Below are 23,208 nucleotides of genomic sequence, written 5' to 3'. Positions count from 1 at the left end.
ACAGCTCCGCTACCTGCACGTGTCACGCACAGCTCCGCTACCTGCACGTGTCACGCACAGCTCCGCTACCTGCACGTGTCACGCACAGCTCCGCTACCTGCACGTGTCACGCACAGCTCCGCTACCTGCACGTGTCACGCACAGCTCCGCTACCTGCACGTGTCACGCACAGCTCCGCTACCTGCACGTGTCACGCACAGCTCCGCTACCTGCACGTGTCACGCACAGCTCCGCTACCTGCACGTGTCACGCACAGCTCCGCTACCTGCACGTGTCACGCACAGCTCCGCTACCTGCACGTGTCACGCACAGCTCCGCTACCTGCACGTGTCACGCACAGCTCCGCTACCTGCACGTGTCACGCACAGCTCCGCTACCTGCACGTGTCACGCACAGCTCCGCTACCTGCACGTGTCACGCACAGCTCCGCTACCTGCACGTGTCACGCACAGCTCCGCTACCTGCACGTGTCACGCACAGCTCCGCTACCTGCACGTGTCACGCACAGCTCCGCTACCTGCACGTGTCACGCACAGCTCCGCTACCTGCACGTGTCACGCACAGCTCCGCTACCTGCACGTGTCACGCACAGCTCCGCTACCTGCACGTGTCACGCACAGCTCCGCTACCTGCACGTGTCACGCACAGCTCCGCTACCTGCACGTGTCACGCACAGCTCCGCTACCTGCACGTGTCACGCACAGCTCCGCTACCTGCACGTGTCACGCACAGCTCCGCTACCTGCACGTGTCACGCACAGCTCCGCTACCTGCACGTGTCACGCACAGCTCCGCTACCTGCACGTGTCACGCACAGCTCCGCTACCTGCACGTGTCACGCACAGCTCCGCTACCTGCACGTGTCACGCACAGCTCCGCTACCTGCACGTGTCACGCACACACGCACAGCTCCGCTACCTGCACGTGTCACGCACACACGCACAGCTCCGCTACCTGCACGTGTCACGCACACACGCACAGCTCCGCTACCTGCACGTGTCACGCACACACGCACAGCTCCGCTACCTGCACGTGTCACGCACACACGCACAGCTCCGCTACCTGCACGTGTCACGCACACACGCACAGCTCCGCTACCTGCACGTGTCACGCACACACGCACAGCTCCGCTACCTGCACGTGTCACGCACACACGCACAGCTCCGCTACCTGCACGTGTCACGCGCACAGCTCCGCTACCTGCACGTGTCACGCGCACAGCTCCGCTACCTGCACGTGTCACGCGCACAGCTCCGCTACCTGCACGTGTCACGCGCACAGCTCCGCTACCTGCACGTGTCACGCGCACAGCTCCGCTACCTGCACGTGTCACGCGCACAGCTCCGCTACCTGCACGTGTCACACGCACAGCTCCGCTACCTGCACGTGTCACACGCACAGCTCCGCTACCTGCACGTGTCACACGCACAGCTCCGCTACCTGCACGTGTCACACGCACAGCTCCGCTACCTGCACGTGTCACACGCACAGCTCCGCTACCTGCACGTGTTACACGCACAGCTCCGCTACCTGCACGTGTTACACGCACAGCTCCGCTACCTGCACGTGTTACACGCACAGCTCCGCTACCTGCACGTGTTACACGCACAGCTCCGCTACCTGCACGTGTTACACGCACAGCTCCGCTACCTGCACGTGTTACACGCACAGCTCCGCTACCTGCACGTGTTACACGCACAGCTCCGCTACCTGCACGTGTTACACGCACAGCTCCGCTACCTGCACGTGTTACACGCACAGCTCCGCTACCTGCACGTGTTACACGCACAGCTCCGCTACCTGCACGTGTTACACGCACACACGCACAGCTCCGCTACCTGCACGTGTTACACGCACACACGCACAGCTCCGCTACCTGCACGTGTCACACACACACACACAGCTCCGCTACCTGCACGTGTCACAAACACACACACACACACAGCTCCGCTACCTGCACGTGTCACAAACACACACACACACAGCTCCGCTACCTGCACGTGTCACAAACACACACACACACAGCTCCGCTACCTGCACGTGTCACAAACACACACACACACAGCTCCGCTACCTGCACGTGTCACAAACACACACACACATACAGCTCCGCTACCTGCACGTGTCACAAACACACACACACACACACACACACACAGCTCCGCTACCTGCACGTGTCACAAACACACACACACACAGCTCCGCTACCTGCACGTGTCACAAACACACACACACACAGCTCCGCTACCTGCACGTGTCACAAACACACACACACAGCTCCGCTACCTGCACGTGTCACAAACACACACACACACACACACACACAGCTCCGCAACCTGCACGTGTCACAAACACACACACACACACAGCTCCGCTACCTGCACGTGTCACAAACACACACACACACACACACAGCTCCGCAACCTGCACGTGTCACAAACACACACACACACACACAGCTCCGCAACCTGCACGTGTCACAAACACACACAGCTCCGCTACCTGCACGTGTCACAAACAGACACACACACAGCTCCGCTACCTGCACGTGTCACAAACAGACACACACACAGCTCCGCTACCTGCACGTGTCACAAACAGACACACACACAGCTCCGCTACCTGCACGTGTCACAAACACAGACACACACACAGCTCCGCTACCTGCACGTGTCACAAACACAGACACACACACAGCTCCGCTACCTGCACGTGTCACAAACACAGACACACACACAGCTCCGCTACCTGCACGTGTCACAAACACAGACACACACACAGCTCCGCTACCTGCACGTGTCACAAACACAGACACACACACAGCTCCGCTACCTGCACGTGTCACAAACACAGACACACACACAGCTCCGCTACCTGCACGTGTCACAAACACAGACACACACACAGCTCCGCTACCTGCACGTGTCACAAACACAGACACACACACAGCTCCGCTACCTGCACGTGTCACAAACACAGACACACACGGTCATATGGTGGTTTGTTTTGGGATTTTTTATGAGAAAGGGGAGGGTTAAGTTTTTATTATCCTTTTGCAATAATTGATGAAATATTTCCTCTTATAACTTTTTTGTAGTCCCTTGCTGGGACTTGAACTTGTGACTGCTTGGTCACTTATACCATATATTTCAATATTGCAGTACATAGTATTTCTGCCGGCATTGTATTAGGACGTGCCTTAAAGTGGCCACAGGCTGCCATGACACCCGGCCGGCACTTCATGATCTCATAGTGGGAGGGGGGTGGTGGGGCCAAAACCACACCATATTAATGCTGCACACGTATGCTATACATTTATGTCCTGGCGCATAAAGGGGTTAATCGTTTCGTGAGAAGAAAAAAAACCTCGCAAACATCTAGCTCTAAAAGCCCATTTACACGAAGTGATAATCCCTCAAAGGACAGTCTGAGTGACACCTATGAGTGATCATTTTGCATAAACTATTAAGTAGCTACTCATCTACCTAAGACCAATTAGGTATGCAAATGAAGCCTTCCCTGAAAGCAGTTAGTAGCCCAAGGGCTATTATCTGCACTCAGATCCTTTGTTCTTCAGTGGTAAACAATGCTAGGTATCAGCATTCCCCATAGAGAACTGCTGATAAGGCTGAAGGACGATTTTTAGGTTGACCTGAATTTAATGATCAGCCAGCAGCACACGATGATTGCTTAAACTATTGCTTTTTAGCAATTTTTGAGCGATCACCGCTCCATGTAAATGGGCGTTAAGACTGTCGAACATTTGGTCCAGAATGGATTTAGCCATACTGATCTTTAGGCAACCCATGTGCTCGTCATCAAAGATTCAGAATTAACCAAAACTTCCCTTTTTACATCTGAGAGCTTTAAAGCAAAGAGCTGAATCTGGAGAGATCGGACATCTCACACTTGGAAGGAGTTTCCAAAATCCCTTCATAAAACTTAGCATCTCCAATTCTCCTATTTAACACGGATTCCTCAGCCACAATTTAATGGAAGCGTCAATGACATTGTGCGGTAGAAGGGAGCAGGAGGCAGACCTGTTCTTATCGCCGGTGTCCAGAAATACATAGGCTCAGGGAATACAGGAGGCAGAACTCTGCTACCCTACCAAGGAGGGCGAACAGAACGGAGGTAACCTCAGAAGAAGAGGCTTGTACAAACTCTATCAATATGACCCACCAGCAGTGGTGTTCCCCGTTTCCAGAGCACCCCTATCCTCATTAAAAGGCAGGCAAGTACAGAGGCGTACACTTCTGGAACTGGAGAGAACCTTGTTTCTCGGAGCGTGCTTGGTGGTGCTCCCGTTGGCAGCCACACAGAGATCCCTTTTCCAGGCAGGGAGGCTCCACTCCAGGTCCTGGAGTTGGTGGAGGGCCTCCCTCGGCAGATTCTCAGGCGGCCTGGGCTCAATCAACAGCTGTTATATGCGTCGCAGGCCCACCACAAGCTGACTGCTCTGGCAGAGGGCTCTTATGCCCACCACTGGCCTCTCTCCCCCCTCCACTACCTTCTTCTAGTGCAGAGAGACCCCTAAGGCAGCAGACCACCGCCAAAATAGAGCCCCCAGGCCAGTTGCACAGGTCTCAATACTGGTGCTCTGGGTTTCCTTCCCTCTCTCCACCAATCACAGCCCAGCATGACTTTCTCCCAGGCTTCAATTCACTCCTTTGGCTGTCTCTTCACTATGAACCGCCCCCCACTACTTCTCTCCCTGTTCCTCAGCCTACACTGACTTGCTGGGACCTGTGGTAGCTCGACTACATTCCATTAAACTTTGCTTCTCTTAGAGGGCTTTACAACAGTGATCCATTGGTCTATCCCTCCCCAGACTCCTTTGGACTGGGTAAGCTCTGCCTGGTGGCCAGCTCCCTGCTATATCGCTCTTCCTGCAGTACCCTACTTGAAGTTGGCCTATATGGAAGCATTTTATTATATACTGTTCGCGGCCTATTTTAGTGCCATGTTAGATTCCAGAGCGGATGACTCCAGACGGGGTAGCCAGAGCCACAAACTATGCGCGCTCACAATACAAAACTAAAACACATTACACGTGGGCAGTTGGAGTAGTTTCATTCTAACAGCATTCCAGTGACTAATGGCCCCTCTCCGACCCAGTCCCCACAGACCACTTAACTGGAATGGGCACACTCCCCGTCTTGGACCTTACCCAGGGAGTCTACCGCAATTCTAGATGGGCTAGACCATTTTTCCAGTCAAACATTTCTATCTGTGCCCAACAGAAATGACTCCTCCATGCAGCACTCCTCCCATGGTAGACCAAAGACGAGAACTAAGCCTTCTCTTTCAAGACAATTATCCAGATCCTCGGCATAGTCATCCCATCCAGCCCTTTCTGGGTCGTGCTTGGAACCTCCATTCAGAGACAATAGTTGGTCAGAGGGCGAATTCCAATCTAGATGAGTACAGGCCTCTAAACTCTCCACTATGGTAGCTAGCCTGATAGTCACCATGAAGGATGACATCTTGACCAGGGAATGGAACGTTCCCAGCAAAAGCTCTATTGAACCTAAGCATCTGGACCTCATGTATCTTTTTCCAGAGTTAAGTGAAAAAAAAAGGACATCTTCACCAGCAGTAGATCCACCAGCGTGCCATTTCCCGAAGCACACCACTCTTCCTATGGCAGACACTTCATCTTTTCAAGACATGCGTGACAAAGATGGCATCTCTAGCCAAAACCTCATTTGAAGCAGCAGGTTTGGCACTCAGGCCAGTTTTCACCTCTACTTGGGTTAGCAAGGCCGCTACTGAATGGGCCAAGCAACTACATCGGGGTATTCTCTTCAGCTCTCCTATGGAAGAATTGGCAGACATTGTGCATCAGGTAAGTCAGACAGGGAAGCATTTGTGAAGCTTCTCTGGATGCAGTCAGACTCCCAAGCTTACGCCTCAGTGGCTTCTGTAACCACACGACGCACCCTGTGGCTAAAACCTTTAGATACAGATGCCTCCCATAAAAAATCCTTAACAAGCCTTCCTTTGTTTGTTCAAGACTCTTTGGTGTCAAATTAGATGATATGATCGCTGAGGCTACTGATGGGAAGAGTTCGCACCTACCACAAAACAGATCCAGACACATAAGAGCTCCGCAAAAGAAAAGACCTCAATTTAGCTCCTTTCGCTGCTCAAGCCCACAGCTTTGATAGTAAGAAAACCTCGGCCCTCTTTTAAAGCCAACCCCTCCTGGAGCCCACAACCATAGCCCTCAACGTACTCGTCTACTAAATCTTACGCATGATGGGCAGCCTCCACCCAATCCATGCATGGTCGGGGTACGATTTTCCATTTTCAAGGAGACTCTGCTCGCTCATGTCTCAGACTCCTGAGTTCAGGAAGCTGTCTTCAGGCTACACCATAGAATTTGCTACCCCTACTCCAGATTGCTCACTCAGCTCCAGTATTCTGAGGTCCCCTTTAAAGGCTAACGCTTTGGCTTGGGCGATAGACAACCTATCCTCTCAAGGTATCATTCCAGTTCCTCCTTCTCAACGTTTTGCGGGTTTCTATTCCAATCTTTTCGTGGTACCCAAGAATGATGGCATTCTCAGGTCTGTTCTGGACCTGAAAAAGTTGAATCAGTATGCCAAAGTTCGACATTTCCACATTGAGTCACTGAGCTCTGTCATTGCATCCATGGAACCAGGGAGGAGTTACTGTCATCCATCGACATCAAGGATGCCTATCTTCAAGTTCCCATTTGTTGACAGCATCAGCATTTTCTTAGCGTCTCCATTCGGTCCAATCACTATACATTCACAGCTATTCCATTTTGGTTGGCCATGGCGCCCCTCCCTAGTCTTTTCAAATGTTCTGGTGCCATTAATTTCTCGCCTCCACTCCAAGGGAATAGTAGTGATTCTTTATCTCAACGATATAGTGTTAAAAGCCCCGACCGGGCTTCAAAGAAGGTTTTGGCTAGAGACTCCATCACGCACCGTTGTAGTGTCTGGACTTTCTGGGTCTATCCTTCGTCACTTCATTAGAGTGCTGGGGCTGATAGTCTCCTCCTTCAAGGTTATTAATTTCGGCAAATGTCACACTTGGCCTCTCTACTGGACTATTCTCTTGAAGTGGGACAAACCCGGGGATTCTCGCGGTCGAAAGATCTGAATACCTCTGCAGCTTCGGTGCTCCGTTTGTTGGTAGCTAGATTTCCCACGGATCCATCTGGGATGCTCCTTTCTTAACCTCCAATGGCAAGTACTCACCACAGATGCCAGCTGCTTTAGCTGGGGCGGTACTCTGCAAAATCTCAGTTCAAATCACTTGGAGCAGAAAGGAAACAGCACTACCAATAAATGTGCTAGAACTTCAAGCCATTCTCCTGTCATTTCTTAACTTTGCATCCCAGCTGACTGGTCTCCCAGTCCGGGTCCAAACAGACCACACGACTGCCCTCGCGTACATGAATCAAGGTGAAATTTGCAGCACCAAGGTCATGGCAGATAGAGCAAAGCTTTTGACATGGGCCAAAGATTACCTTCCAGCCCTCAGGCGGTCCACATACTGGGTGTGGACAACTGTCGATCTCATGGCGTCCAGAATCAATTGTAAGCTCCCAATCTTTGTGCCCAGGTCTCAAGACTCTCAAGCTCAAGAAGTGGACGCAGTAGTAATTTCATGGACACAAGGGCACTGGAAGTCAGTCTTTTTCCCCTTCCTATTTATCCCACGATTTTTCAAGAGAGTCAAGATGGAACGGCCTCTCGGTGATTCTCATAGCCCTGGATTGGTCCCTGCCAAAATCTGTGTACTGCGCGCGTCAACTCTTCTCCCACACAGGGATCTCTCTTCACCGGAGTTTTTTCACGATTCTTCTGGGATGATTCAGTGATCCTGCACTGAGCAGGGGGTTGGACTCGATGACCCTGGAGGTCCCTTCCAACTCTAAAAGTCTATGATTCGTTACACAGTGTGGCGGTTGAAGCCACGGTATTGAGAGGCAATGGATTTGCAAAATTGGTCTTTCAAACCATGATGAAGGCTAGAAAACCTTCTTCCTCTCAAGTTTAACATTGTGTTTGGAAAAATTCTCTTAGGTGCGAGCAACGGAACATCCATCTAATGCATTTTCAATAATCCCACCTTTTACCCTTCTTACAGAAGGGCCTGAATAGGGCTTTAGTTACTTAAAGGGTCAAATATCTGCACTATCCATACTTTAACGGCCATCTGTACTTTTCTAAAGGAGGTCGCTAACATTGCGCCTCCATACCATTCTTAGTACCACCTTAATCTCATACTGGATGCTCTATAGTCTCATGCCTTCAAGCATCTGACTGAAAGTGCAGCTCGCCTTCTGGCCTGGAGGTGGCCTTAGTAGCAGTCACCTCCATCTGCCAGGTTTCAGAGCTTGCAAGCCTTGTCAGTAAAGCCTCTGTTCACGGTGTTTCATCAGGATTAGGCAGTCCTGCGACCGGTCCCCTCCTTTCTACCTAGGGTGGTGTTGGCATTCCACCTCAATGACAGCACGATTCTACCTTCCGTTTGTCCCTCCACAGTTCATCCCCGAGAACACGCTCTTCACAAATTGGATCTAGTGTGAGCCTTGCAAACCTACTTTCGTCAGACAGCCTTTTTCAGACACTCTGATTATCTGTCTGCGATTCCTGATGGCCCAAGATGCAGTCTTGTGGCTTCCAAGGTGATAATCTCTGCGGATGTTAGAGGTCTACCACATCAAAGGCAGAGCGCCAACCTTCTGTGTTTCGGCACATTCTACTCAGGCAGTGGGCATTACGCAATGGTGCTTATGTTCTTCAAGTATGTAAGGATGCTACATGGACCTCCTTGCACACCTTTTCCAAGTTTTACTGAGTGCCTCCTCTTGCATCTGGAGACGCCTCCCTCGGTTGAGTCTTACAGACAGCTAAAGACTGTATGCGTGGTCCTATACTCTATCCACCCCAAAGGACAAGAGATTTGTACTTACTGTAAAGTTTTTCTCGTCCCGTTTACTGGGGTACACAGCACCCAGCCAGTATGTTTTCAGTACTTTCCCATAGATTTCTTCTCATTGGAGCGTTCTCTGTAATGCTGCACACGGTGCTACTTCAAGTTACAGTTTTACGAATTTGTTTTTATATTTACTTTTTTCGTATCCTGCTTGGCTGCTGCTACTGCTTGCATACAAACTGGTTATCTCGGTGCCTGCAGGAGGGGTATAGCTAGTGGGAGGCGCTAACACGCTTACAACAATCTTGTTATTTATTCTCTTCCCTCCACATCCTGGTGGCATCACCTGTCATTTCTGCCCACTGCATGTACCGCTCCAGGGCATTGGTTTTCCCCTTCAACTAATGCGGCAACCTAGCACTTCCAGTGTCCACAGAGTTATTTCCAGTCACGATGATGATGTGGAGCCCAGCATCTCCAGCGCCCCTACATCACATCGAGCCACGTGACTCTGCCAAAGCACTGCAGCACTTGAATGCCCATCATGTAATTTCCTATCAGGTCACTGCGATGTGGTGGCCCAGCGCTTCCAATGCCCATCATCTTACATCATCCAATAAAAAGGGGGGCCCTTCTGTAACCTTGGATGCAGGACCACCCGAAGCTCTGAGGTCACAGTGCCTTGTCAGAATAGGTCACCAGTGACCTTCCACTATGGGAAGTATTCAGAGGAAACGGAGGACAACACCTCTTGCTCCTACTGGATGTAGGAGGCACAGCATCTGCCACAGGGAAAGTAGGCCATTCCAGCTCATCAGTGACTCCCAGGAAGACCGACACTAGACCAGGTACCTTCAAACCCATGTAAGTTTAGGGGGAAGGCGGCCCTGCAGCACACGAGTGGAGGGAATCCTAGAAAGTATGTCCAGCTGTCTTATGTACAAAAACCAGGGACTGAGGAGATTGAGGGTGTTCTCACCTTTACAGCGATCTAGGAGGTTCGTGTTTCCTGTCACCAAGCAGTCTAATGGGTACCACACTATCTCCAAAGACCCCGGCATCGTGGCTTCAACAGCTAGACATGTTATCAAGAAGTTTGCTACTCATGAAGTAGTCAAGGACCTTCCAGGATGTAGTAGAAAGCAGAAAATGAAGAGCAAACCCACGAAAGCTGCATCAAAATGTGGCAAAAAACCAAACACATAAAACATACAAAGAACTTTAGTCTGAGCCGGAGACATCAGGATTGATGGTTCCAACATGAACTATATGCCACATTACAGGGCTCTATGGGTGAAGGCCGAGGAGAAGAAAGGAATAAAAGAGCAACTACCAAAAGTGACAAAGTACAAGTCTTCTGGGAAAACACTCTATGGACAAACGAAACCAAAGCGGAGCTCAATGTCAACGTGGCCAGTGTGTACGGGCGATGGATACAAGGGCATTCCTCCTATGGTGGAGGAGCCATAATGTTGTGGAGCGGCTTCTCTGCCTGGAGACTTTGAATGTCTACATGACTAAAGAAATCAGAGAATTTAGAGGAAAATGTGTTCAAGTATATATAAAAAAAATATTAGTTATGAGTTGCACAAAATGGGTTCTACATGGGAGGGTGATTGCTGCGGAATGCGGAGCGGGCGTCCACCTCAGTAACCCTCCAGAGCATGCTATGGAAAAATGATTTTTCATGCACATGAGCGCACACTAATTGCGGTTTCCACTCGCGGATGAAAAATCGCAGCATGCTCCATTTTACTGCAGTTCCCACATGAACGAGTTCCATTGAAGTCAATGAAGCAGTCCGACGCAGCTGACATTGTAGGCGGGTTGCAGATTCCGTGGGAAGCAGCAGTACTGTACTGGGTATGTGCGCCGGATGGCATTTGCACACACATCAGCAGTGCAGAAAAATGAAAAGGTACTGTTATGCAGGGTCACCAGCGGCGGGCAGGGGAGGATTCCGTGCGTGCCCGTGGACGTGAGGCTGAAGAGTGAGAGGGACCACCAACAGACAGGAAGCTCACAGGTGGCTACAATACACCTTCAGCAGCCGCCATTGTTACCAAAGGTTCTACCACTAACCGCCTTCAATCTTGTCCGCGTCGTCCGCTACGAGGAGTCATTATTTCTTCTAACAAATGACTGCATACATGTTGACATATAACTTTTTGCGGAATGTATTTGGGCAGGCCATTAATGATTCTAATGATAGTTAGCCTGTATCCACTTATTTAGGACTTTGTGAAGATTTGGGGGGTTTTATATACTAAACAATGAAGGCCAAGAACCACAGAGCAGGAAGTCTCAGACTATTATTAGGCTTAGCGGTCGGTGGGAAAAATGCAGGATTTTAAGAGTTTTTTAAACTGGTAATCTCATGATAAAAAAGCACCAACAGTTCCTTAAATATATGTCTAACATTTGATTTATACAAGTTGTATTTTTCAATGGTCATGTTTAATGTACCATGTACAACTCTTACAAGTTTCTAAATGGAGAGAAATGGAAAAAAATGCTATTTCGCCATCTTTGCGGAGTACCATTTATACGCGTACACACTGCAGAAAAACAAGATTTTTGTACTTGCCATAAAGACAGTGGGCATAGCTGCTGCCAATAAGAGGCAGACACTAAGCAGAAAAAGGGTTAGCTCCTCCCACTTTGCTATATCCTCCCTGCAGGCACCAAGCCAATCAGTGTAATTGTAAAGAAAGTACCAACCAACTAGGAGGGTGATGCCGGTCATCTAGTAACAGTATATAGGGTACAACCCGGGACGGCCGGCCTGCAGGGAGAACTCATCGGGGAATTTGGCACTGCACAGCAAGTCATTGTAGTATGTGGCAACGCTCTGGGGCCACGCACACCCCAGCATGAAAACACAGAGCTGCTATAGGCTTCAAGCCTAGATGTCTGCAGGACACCAAAATGAACAGAAATGCTTTGACTCTACAAACCAACACGTTTTAGAGCGCTACTCACCCTGATGTCAGCGATGAGAGCGTCAGCGTCGTGGATGCCATCAGGAAGGCACTTCTTATTCGGAGGAAGAGATTCAAGCTTCTTGACAAGGCAATGTAAACCTTCTATCTCAAACCATGTCAAACAATGGGGTGTAGTTGGAGGTGAGGGTGGAGTGGGCAGAGACGGTGGTGGCGTAAGAGGCCTGTGCATTGTAGGAATCCTGGACATAATTAGTCTCTCTTCATGGCGCTGCTGAGATCGCTCGCTCTGTCGTCGCTCCCGTTCCCTCCGCCGCTGGATCTCTCGCTCTGCCCTCCTCCTTTCCCGTTCTTTTTTAGTCAAGCCTTCTTCTTCCTCCCAGTCTTGATCTGATGAGTCGTCATACTCCGACGAGGATGAGGAGGGTGAGGAAGAGGAATCTGAAGATGAAGATGAAGAGGATGATGGCGTCTCTGGTCTTCGCCGACCATTTAGCTCCAAATCTGTGGGAATAAATGGATATAAAAAGCAATGAAAATTATGTCATTAAGTTTTAGTGTTAATGGCTGAAAAGATGCTGGAGCCTCACAATAAAACCTCCATAAATTGAACTTAATGAATGGCTGAGAGCTGCTTGTGATTGGCTGAGTGCTATGACCAATCACAGGAAGCACTCAGCTGTCATTCAATAAATGGCTGAGTGCTGCCTGTGATTGGCTGAGCGTTCAGACAATCAGATACAGCCCTTTCAGCAGATTTAAAATCCCCGCCTGCTGAAAGAGATTTAGAGCAGTGTCGGGAGAAGACAGGCTGAAGCCTGAGCCCCGGCAGCTGATGAGAGGCGATAATATATATATTTATTTTTATTTTTAACACATTCTAGGGATGATTTTCAGGGAAAGGCTTATATTTAAAGCCCTTCCCCGAAAATTCCTGCAGGACTTGCCGGCAGCCCACTGCTTTTAATGGGACTGCAGAAGCGCTGGGAGAACATCGCTATCCTCTGCCACAGCTGGGACAGGGGATTCTTTACACGTACCATGGACTCTTAGTGCACGCATGTCCTATCTTTTACAGGTGCGCACGTTTGCACACCTGTAAAACACGCACATGTGAAGACACCATAGGGAACCAATGGTTCTAATAGACGCTCGTCTGAATCCACCCACACATACAACGTCCAGCTTGCTTTTTTGGTTACTTTTACACAGGACAACTTAAGCATTCAGAGAAAACCAGTAGAAGAGCGACTGTCTCTTCGCAGGCCGACACTTGCTGGGTTTGAACGGAGAACCGAGCGACTGACAAGTGAGTAATGGTCACTGACTCGCTTGTCAGATCCGTGTTCACACAGGACGACAGTCACCCCCTAATCATTCTCCTCGGGCGACTATGGGCCTGTGTACAACTACCCTGAAGGAAGGTCCTGCAGATGAGTCTTTGCTCTGTGTAGTTTCTGGTTATTTGACAGAAAATGGAAGGAGAAACAGAAATCCCACTGAAACCAATGGATTCTTACTGGATTTCTTTTGTTTTTTCTGCTCTTAGGATGGGACAGTAAAAAAAAGAGACCAAAACGGTGATGTGCAAACGGAAACCACCTTTAACGGCTCAGTCTGCTCCCGTTTGTATTAATCCGACATCGGCTTCTTTGGTTTTGAAAAGGAAAAAAAAAAAGACGAATCCGTTAACAACTGGTTACAAACCAGGGAGGTGAATGCAGCCATGATGGCTTCAAGTCATCCCGTCTAGTGGATTATGGGGGTTGTAGTCCAGTTTCTTCTATAGTACAAGTTCACCAGAATGTTACCGGTTTGTTGTGGCATCTGAAACTGCGGCCTAAGGCCTCTCACAGCGTTTAGTGCTGCACTAAGCGCTGTACAACACTCCCATTCGTTTCAATGGGGCTGTTCACACGAGCATCAAAACGCAGCATTTCCAACGCTGCACGTTTTATTTTTGGGCGTTTTCAGCCCTGCGTCGCCCATTGAAATGAATGGGCAGCGGTTTCAGCACTGTCGAAAATGCGGCAAAATTGGTGCCACGTTTTTGGCAGCGTTAACCGCGCACCGATATTCAGGGGGAAGACGTGCAATATAAGCCCTACCCCAAAAATCAGTCCTAGCTACACTAGATGGGAAAAAAAAGCAATACCCCCCAGTAGCTGCCGTCCGGGTCCTGGACACTGGTCTCTGCAGCTGCTCCGGGCTTCACCTGCACTGACAGATCTATTGCTGTAAGTGAGGTTTGAGAACCCCGCCTCCAACAATAGATTGCCGTGATTGGTTCTCGGCGCTGGCTCGATGCCAAATCACAGCCATTTATTGACTGTCTCAGCCAATCAGAGACAGCAAGCTATGATTGGCCAACAGTCAATAAATGGCTAGCGCTGCTGAAACCGGGCGTAATCTGCAGAAATGTGGCGTTTTTCAACATTGCGTTAACTGCAAACGCCTGTGTGAGGAAGGCCTAAGTACGGTGCCAGCTCCAGCACCCTTCTCTGCATGTGGAAACAATCTCTGTGTGAAGGAAAGTACCGGCATAAAGTCCCTAAAATCTAATAGATATAATCATTAAACCAGTAAAGAATTGTAAAAATCACAAATACATCAGATTAGACCCAGGAAGCCAAGAGACAGCAAAACATAACCCTACGCCGGGCTTACAGGGAACCTGGCCGTCAGCACGGCTGCACCCACACGCTCACAGAAGGCTAGGGGTCAGCGAGCGCTCAGAGGTCTGAAAGGACTCAGATTTCAGACCGCACACAGACTTCACCATGGAAACAGGCAACTATAAAAAAATACATCCTGTGGCCCCCTGCCCCCTCACCTAGCTTGGTCTATGGTACAGTTCAGTAGGAATAGGTTCCCTTTAAGGTGAAGCTCCACCATACAACACACAGTGAAAGGTGTCAGCGCAGGGTCTACTAGGCCTTAGACCAAAGTGGATACCTTCCTACATGTGACAATAAGGTGGCGACCCAAGGAGAACAATCATGTCTGCTGCACAGACTCCAAATGAAAATATTTGGTTGGGTAGAGAATATTCAAAAAGCTGTTGTGAGGCACTAGCGAAGCCCCGTCCCGGACACCATAGACCGTCTCTGCAAACCTTCAGCCCGGGGTCTGTTACAGAAGGCACAATATTGGCAACTACGGACCACATTTTACTAGCTCTCATTGGAGAACCAAGTTTCCCAGACGAGCATTGCGCGGATTTTAAGGTTTCCTCATGCCTCCTTGGTGGTCTCCACAAAGAGGAACATTGACAACTGTTCACACTCCTACCCCCATACAGATTGCACTGGTCTGTGTGAAGGCCCTTTAAACGAGGGTCGATATTAACGATTGGCATGATCTTCAAATGTCGCGGTGTAAAGGGGTCTGGTAAGTGTTGTGCCCCTTAATCAGTCATGAACTTGGACACTTGCCAGATGAAGGCATCTCTGCCCAGACTGCACAGCGGGTGATTACAAATAAAAAATTTTGGTTAGCCAATCAAGTTATCACTTCAACAATACTTGCGTTTTGAAACAATTTTAAATCAACTATATTTTGGGAAATGGTCTATTCAGCCACAAGAGCATATTGAGGAGCAGTAGGGCCCGGCCTGCATGAGGAGCTCAGGAGTCCAATCCAATCTAAACATCACATGCTTATGCATTTTGTCAGGAAACATTTCCAAGCTGCAGCACGAAGGAGAAGTCCTCGAACTACAACTAGGAAATCAGGAAGGCACGCGTCTCTAGAACGTCCTCCTCTGGCTGACCTCATACTGAAGTATAGTAGTGTATTAGAAGAACACAAGTTCCCTTGTGGGACAGAAATAAGAAGTAGAAAAAATAAAATGGTAATAAAAAGGAAAATAAATACCATATATACTCAAGTAGAAGCCGAGTCAATAACTTTTACCACAAAAAGCTGGTAAAAAACGTATTGACTCGACTAGAAGCCCAGCTAGACTAGAGTATATACTAGGTAAAAAAGCAAAACAAAATACTCACCTCCCAGCCGGCCTCTATGTCCTTGGCACGATGCTCTCCCCGGCGGTGTGGCAGGCTGCTTTAGACTTCTCCTCGCTGTCATCTCCCTGGTGCGGTTTTGAATTTCCCCGCCACCAGTGCTGTATGAGGAAGTGCTGTGATTGGATCGAGCACCAGCCAATCACAGCCATTAAGTGATGTCATTCGAGCATCGGCTGTGATTGGCTGGCGCTCAATTCAATCACAGCACTTCCTCACACAGCACTGACGGCGGGGGAATTCAAAACAGAGCCAGGGAGATGACAGCAGAGAGCAGCTTGCCGCACCGCCTGGGAGAGCATCACGCCGGGGACACAGACGCCGGCTGGGAGGTGAGGATTGCAGGTTTTTTTGTTTGTTGTTTACCTCACTTGAGTATAAGCCGAGGGGGTCTTTTTCATCACAAAGTAAATGTGCTGAAAAACTCCGCTCATACTCGAGCATATACAGTACGTCAAAACCACAGCCTTACCCCTTTACCAAGTAAAAATAAAAATCACATGTGGTACGTAATGAATCAAAGAAAAAAGTTAGTACACTATTTAACCCACACAGTGCACGCCCTGAAAAAATAAAAAAATATGGCGAAAATAGGTAATTTTACAAGAAACAAAATAGAAAGTGATCAAAAGGTGGCGTGGGTGAACAAATGGTGCCTTTAACAAGAGCAACTTATCCCACATTTAAAAAAAACAGGTGTTATGTGCCTCTGACTGCAGGGATTTAGAAGAGAAAAAAAAAAGCATTTTTGAAAGAAGCGCTGGAGGATGGCAACCGTCCTGAAGTGACGACACAAAGCACTCACCTATACTGAGCGACTCCCTCTGGAAGTCCCTGGTGAGATGAGATTGTCTGGTCATGCAGTAAACGTATCGCTCCAACACATACCAGCACATCTCATAGTAAAAAGGGTAGCGGAACTTGGTGGGAACCTGGAATGCAAACAAGGAGAGGTCCGATTTTGTAATTGGGCTCCGTGCTTTAGTAGGCCAATCAGCGAGTTGTTCTCTGGACTCACCCGTGTTCGGTCTTCAATGCTATAAATCCGCAGTTGCGTTGGAATATTGAAGCTGTGTAAAAAGTTTCCACCAAAAACGAGAGTATCCTGAGGCGTGTACACAGCGTGGATCCACCCTGGAAAATACACAGTATTCATCCCAGTGAGAATATGGCAACCCAACCGGCAGCCCGGGAATGTGGAATACAGTTTAACCCTTAAACTACCACTCATGTGCTGGACTACAGTTAAGGGGTGGTGATGCCAGATGAAAGGACATCACATAGCACAGGCTCGTATACTGAAGACCGGCCAGACCTACATTCCCAGCTGACCAGCCAGGTTCTCCGGCCACTGACCGGCACGATTAATGAGACTTGGGGACTGCATCTAGCACCGCCACTACTTCATCTTCACATACATAACTTCATTTTCACTGTGTTACAGGAAAAATCTGTTGAATCCTCTTATGCCACCTATCAGTCTGCAGACAAGGAAATCCTAACCCACCGGGCGGGTGAAAGGAGACGGAGCACCTTCGGCGGGTCCTACCTGAGGGGATGACAAAGGTGTAGCCTTGCTTTAGTTCAACTCGCTGGCACTCTGCCACTCGGTCCCCTAAGAAGATGTCCCCTTGTTTTCCAGAAAGCAACCAATTCTCGTACATTTCCAAATTCTGGTCCGTAGGTGGAATTAGCCAGAAGACCTGCAGGGGGAGACACAGAGGCATGAACACTTTGTACATCATTGGACAGCCTACACATAAGGGAGGTTTGGTAGGATCCCACAATATTAGAGTGTAAATACATATAATGCAGAGCTCCAGCCTGAAGGGCATGTTAACCCCTTCGTCACAACCATTCTATCTGTAAATAATCGGCCTGTGTGTGTTGCAGCAGTCAGAACCATTTTTCGTAGCTGTATGAAGCCTCATCTTGTGGGAAGAGCTCCAGTTTTTAGAATTTCGAGAATATAGAATTTAAGTTATTCAACACATTTTCTTTTTGCTGGGGGCAACAGGAAAAGGGTCATTTGGCCGTAGTTTGGGGGATTTTCACAGCATTTCCCAGGTGGTCTTCCACAGGTCATTATGGTTATGACACCACATTTATATGGGTTTATTATGGTCCCCCCATTCCATCACCCCAACAATGGTATTTCTGTAGGGGGGGTTATTTTATTTGCAGTTTTTCCGGGTACTATTGTGAGATATAGGATTTTTTTTATTCCCGTTTTGGGGAAGCAGGATGAACGGCTATTTTGCCATTTTCTTCTTGTTCCTGGTAAAATAGGAACAAACTTTTATGGAAAGGACGGTGCTGGATGACTAATATATTACTTTATAGCACGGGATCTTCTTGATGCGTCGATGCCACTTAAGTATTTTTTTTGCTCTTTTAGTTTTTCAATATTAAATACCTTCTGTGCGAAAAAAAAAATGTTTTTACATTTTCTGTAGACAATCAGATGCCGTGGTCAGCGATGGCAGCAACGTCTGTAGTGTTACATGGGGTAGAGGAGCAAATCCTCATTTGTTTCACTTCCTCTCCCATTATGGGAAAAACAATCCCCCATCCCATATATGTGACAATGAGATATTGTAATCACTCATATCAATGTTACAATCACACAAGGAATGAAGTTAAGCTTTCTGACAACTTCTAGGGGAGGGAAGTTACTGACAAGGAGTAGAAGTACAGTATACACCATATATACTTGAGTAGAAGCCTAGTTTTTTAGCACTTTATGCTGAAAAAGCCCCCCTCGGCTTATACTTGAGTTTTAAAAAAAAACAACGCAATACTCACCTCCCAGCCGGCGTCTGTGTTCCCGATGCGATGGTCTCCCCGGCGGTGCAGCAAGCTGCTTAAGAATACTCCCCGCTGTCTGCGCTGTGTAAGTAAGCGCTGTAATTGGATCGAGTGCCAACCAATCACAGCCAGAGCTCAATTCTTCACAGCCATTCAATGAAATCACTGAATGGCTGTGATTGGTTTATTGCGCACTGGCTGTGATTGGCCGGCGCTCGATCCAATCACAGCGCTTACTTACGCAGCGCTGACGGCGGGGGGAATTGAAAACCAAGCAGGGAGATGAGAGCGGAGAGAAGTCTGAAGCAGCTTGCCACACCGCCGGGGAGACCATCGCGCCAGGAACACAGACGGCGACTAGGAGGAGAGTATTGCATTGTTCCTTTACCCAATATATAATCAGCTAATACACACACACACACACACACACAATATATATATATATATATATTTATTTTTTTTTCCCCTCCTCTCTTCTAGGCGAGGGAGGTTACTGACAATGAGTATATATATCTATATCTTCTTTCTAGGGGAGGGAGGTTACCGACAATGAGTATATATCTATATCTTCCTTCTAGGGGAGGGAGGTTACCGACAATGAGTATATATATATATTATATATATCTTCCTTCTAGGGGAGGGAGGTTACTGACAATGAGTATATATATCTAGATCTTCCTTCTAGGGGAGGGAGGTTACTGACAATGAGTATATATCTATATCTTCCTTCTAGGGGAGGGAGGTTACTGACAATGAGTATATATCTATATACTCCTTCTAGAGGAGGGAGGTTACTGACAATGAGTATATATATCTATATCCTCCTTCTAGGGGAGGGAGGTTAGCGACAATAAGTATATATCTATATCTTCCTTCTAGGGGAGGGAGGTTACTGACAATGAGTATATATCTATATACTCCTTCTAGAGGAGGGAGGTTACTGACAATGAGTATATATATCTATATCTTCCTTCTAGGGGAGGGAGGTTACTGACAAGGAGTATATATCTATATCTTCCATCTAGGGGAGGGAGGTTACTGACAATGAGTATATATATATCTAGATCCTCCTTCTAGGGGAGGGAGGTTACTGACAATGAGTATATATCTATATCTTCCTTCTAGGGGAGGGAGGTTACTGACAAGGAGTATATATCTATATCTTCCTTCTAGGGGAGGGAGGTTACTGACAAGGAGTTCATACATTTTAGTAATATTTGTATGAATATAAAGATTAATAAAAGATATAAAGCTGGACATTGGATAAAACAAGCCCTTTAAAAGAGGTTTTCCGAGTCGATAAGAAAAAAATATAACATAGCCAAAGCATGTCTCTATATGTCAGCACACCTGATGAATCCACTAAGGTGGTCCCAGGAGAGCCCCGTTATTGCTGATGCTCTGCATCCGAGAGGTGTGTCCGTTTCCTGTGATATGTAGATGAGCTGTGTGGGCGGAGCTGTGTGGGAAGCTCCTCCCCCAGGCATGGTTTACAGTTTCTGCATTGAGCTTCATTGATCTATCATGCGAAACCATTGTATAGCACAGCTTTCTTCACACAGCAACTCCACCGTCTCTCCCTCACTACCAGAGCTTTGAAACCTCAGTCTGTCTCACCTCACGGGGTCCACTGCTGCCCCCCACCCCCTGCTCAAACTGTGTGCTGTGTCCTATGATACATTGTGCCCATCCCCATCCACCTCCCACTTCTCTGCAGTTCCCTGTATGAGCCGTGTCCCCCAGTCTAACCTCATAAGGTAGCATTAAACTGGCCGTTCTAGGACATCTTTGATGTGTGTGATAACTGCACACTAAAGTTACTGCTGATCACATCACAACACCGCACTACAGGCCGGCGAGTCTCACTTCAGTAACTGGGAAAATATTGGAGGGGTTTCTGAGAGAACAACGGTATAACTCCTCACCAGCATGGGTTCATGAAGGGTCGATCATGTCAGACCAATTTGATCAGCTTCTACCATGAAGTAAGCTCTAAGCTGGACCAGGGAGAGTCTATTGATCTCGTATATCTGGACTTCTCTAAAGCGTTTGACACCATGCCACATAATAGGCTGATATATAAAATGAGAAGCTCGGATTGGGTGAAAACGTGTGTAATTGGGTAGAGAACTGGCTCAGAGATAGAAAGCAGAGGGTGGTAATAAATGGTTCGTAGTCTGATTGGGCCCCCGTCACAAGCGGGGGCCACAGGGTTCAGTACTAGGCCCCATTCTGTTCAATATATTTATCAATGATCTGATAGAGGGGCTGCACAGCAAAATATCAATATTTGCAGATGATAAAAAATGATATAAGACAATTAATACAACGGACAATGTGCGGCTACAAACGGACCGACATAAGCCGGGGGCTTGGGGGGGAAATGGTGAATGAAGTGCAATGTCAATAAATCTAAGACTATGCACATGGGCAGGAGAAACGGATGTCACCAATATACACTAAATGGGGTACAGCTAGGGAAAAGACCCGGGGGTACTAGTGGACTGTAGACTAAACTGGAGCAACCAATGCCAGTCAGCTGCTGCAAAGGCTAATAAAGTCCTGGGGTGCATTAAAAGAGGTATAGGGGCGAGGGACGAGAACATTATCCTCCCACTATATAAGGCACTTGTCAGGCCTCACATGGAATACTGCGCACAGTTCTGGTCACCGGGGCTCAGGAAAGATGTCACAGTGCTGGAGGGGGTTCAAAGAAGGGCAACTAAACTAATACATGGAATGAAGGGACTGGAATACCCAGAGAGGCACCAAAACTGGGATTATTCACCCCGGACAAAAGACGGCTGAGGGGTGACCAAATAACTCTGTATAAATACATGAGGGGACGATACAAGGATCTCTGCCAGGATCTGTTTATACCCAGGACTGCGACGGTAACAAGAGGGCATCCGCTACGATTAGAGGAAAGTAGGTTTCATCACCAACACAGGAGGGGGTTCTTTACTGTAAGAGCAGTGAGACTGTGGAACTCTCTGCCTGAGGACGTGGGGATGGCAAATCTATAGAAGAGTATAGGAGGGGACTAGATGTCTTTCTAGAGGGGAAGGATATTACAGGAGATAGATATTAGGTGACCAGCGGGTTGGTGATCCAGATCTTACAGTCAGGTAGGAACTATCAGCGGTCGGTCCAGGGAACAGTCTGACTGCCATTATGGAATAAGGAAGGAATTCTTCCCCCAAATGGGCTAATTGGCTCCTGCCTCTTGGGGTTTTTGCCCATCTCAGGATCAACAAGGAGGTTGAAACAGGCTGAACTAGATGGACATTGTCTTCATTCAGCCTAACATACTATGTTACTACGTTACTATGCTTTCAGTTGCGTTTTTGATGTGCAATTGGCATGCACATCAAAAACCGCAACAGTACTGCTAAATGAACGCAGCCTTCCATCTCTAACCACCTTCAAGTCTGCAGTGTACACACGAACAATGTGCATATGTAGGTGTATACACGTGAGATTATACATATAGATTGTTTATGCTCACACATCTATTTGCTATAGCTACATGGCTTATAAGCATAACTAGCCCGTCAGACTGTTGGGATGGTGCCTGAGCTGCTACAACTCCAAGTACATGGCAAGTGTGCAGGGTATGTCCAACTTCATGGGGTGCGGATACAATCGGCACTTGTAATTTTGGCCACCATAGCCTTTTCTAACTACCAGCATCCTGTGTAATTGTTGGTGCAATATAGAACTGACTGAGCAGTGAAGCAGTGAGTGCTGAGGATTCCTTTCAAGCTCCCATAAGTCCTTCACAGCAGTGAGATGAGACAGGCAACCTGTCAAACTGCAGCTATCGGGCCGGCGCTGCTCTCATACAGCTGACAGGCAGACTGGTGGCTGCAAGAGGATGCGCATGCGCAGTCAGAGCAGATCAGTTACGGCTCTTAAACAGCAGTGACATCCCGTAAACATGGGGTATCCTAGCCCACGTGACAGGTTTATGGGACGTCACTGGCCCTGCTTCATTAGGTGACGCCACCTTTCACATGACTGCTGAAAACTGGTGGAATATCACTTTTGGGTACGGAAAAGTGTCGTGGAAGAGGAATGAGGGATACATTGGTCAAGAAAAACTAACTTGGAAAACCCCTTTAAAAAAGACAAGTTAACTGACCTTGCTTCCTCGCAGGATGTGGTACCATACTGATGTACCCCCAAAGTCTACATGGAAATCGGTGTAACAGCCCCTTACACTCATAAGGCAGTACCTACAGAGAGAGAGAGAGAGAGACGGTCACACAAGGCCAAAAAATACCTTTAACATGCAGTAAAACACCTTTCATCGGCCATGTTGTAAAACCCTTTTATGTCGCTGCGCCGATACAGAAAATACACTGTATTTGTGTAGATGTCCTCCTGGAAAACATGGAAGCCAGAATAGGATATCTGAGCTCCAGACTAAAAAATAAAATGATATAGCCTACCTTCAGTCTTCCCCACCGCTGCAGAACAAGGAGGGACCCATTACACAAACCCCATTAATGC

The 23,208-nt window shown here is 48.2% G+C and overlaps 1 protein-coding gene across 3 annotated transcripts in view; it reads right to left on the bottom strand.

The window, feature by feature from the left end:
* KDM2A (lysine demethylase 2A) overlaps window positions 1-23,208 on the bottom strand; it is a 111,452-nt gene that overhangs the window by 69,875 nt on the left and 18,369 nt on the right. For all 3 annotated transcript variants that reach the window (XM_066587325.1, XM_066587327.1, XM_066587326.1), the window contains exons 8-12: window positions 22,838-22,931; window positions 17,435-17,588; window positions 16,904-17,019; window positions 16,691-16,817; window positions 11,901-12,364 (exon numbers count right to left, since the gene is read on the bottom strand). In XM_066587325.1, the coding sequence (XP_066443422.1) occupies window positions 11,901-12,364; window positions 16,691-16,817; window positions 16,904-17,019; window positions 17,435-17,588; window positions 22,838-22,931 (955 nt within the window). The remainder of the gene's footprint in view (window positions 1-11,900; window positions 12,365-16,690; window positions 16,818-16,903; window positions 17,020-17,434; window positions 17,589-22,837; window positions 22,932-23,208) is intronic.

The sequence above is a fragment of the Eleutherodactylus coqui genome, chromosome 13 (assembly GCF_035609145.1).
Source record: "Eleutherodactylus coqui strain aEleCoq1 chromosome 13, aEleCoq1.hap1, whole genome shotgun sequence".
Taxonomy (NCBI): domain Eukaryota; kingdom Metazoa; phylum Chordata; class Amphibia; order Anura; family Eleutherodactylidae; genus Eleutherodactylus; species Eleutherodactylus coqui.
The sequence above is the reverse complement of the archived record's forward strand: the minus strand, read 5'-3'. Positions and strand labels throughout refer to the sequence as shown.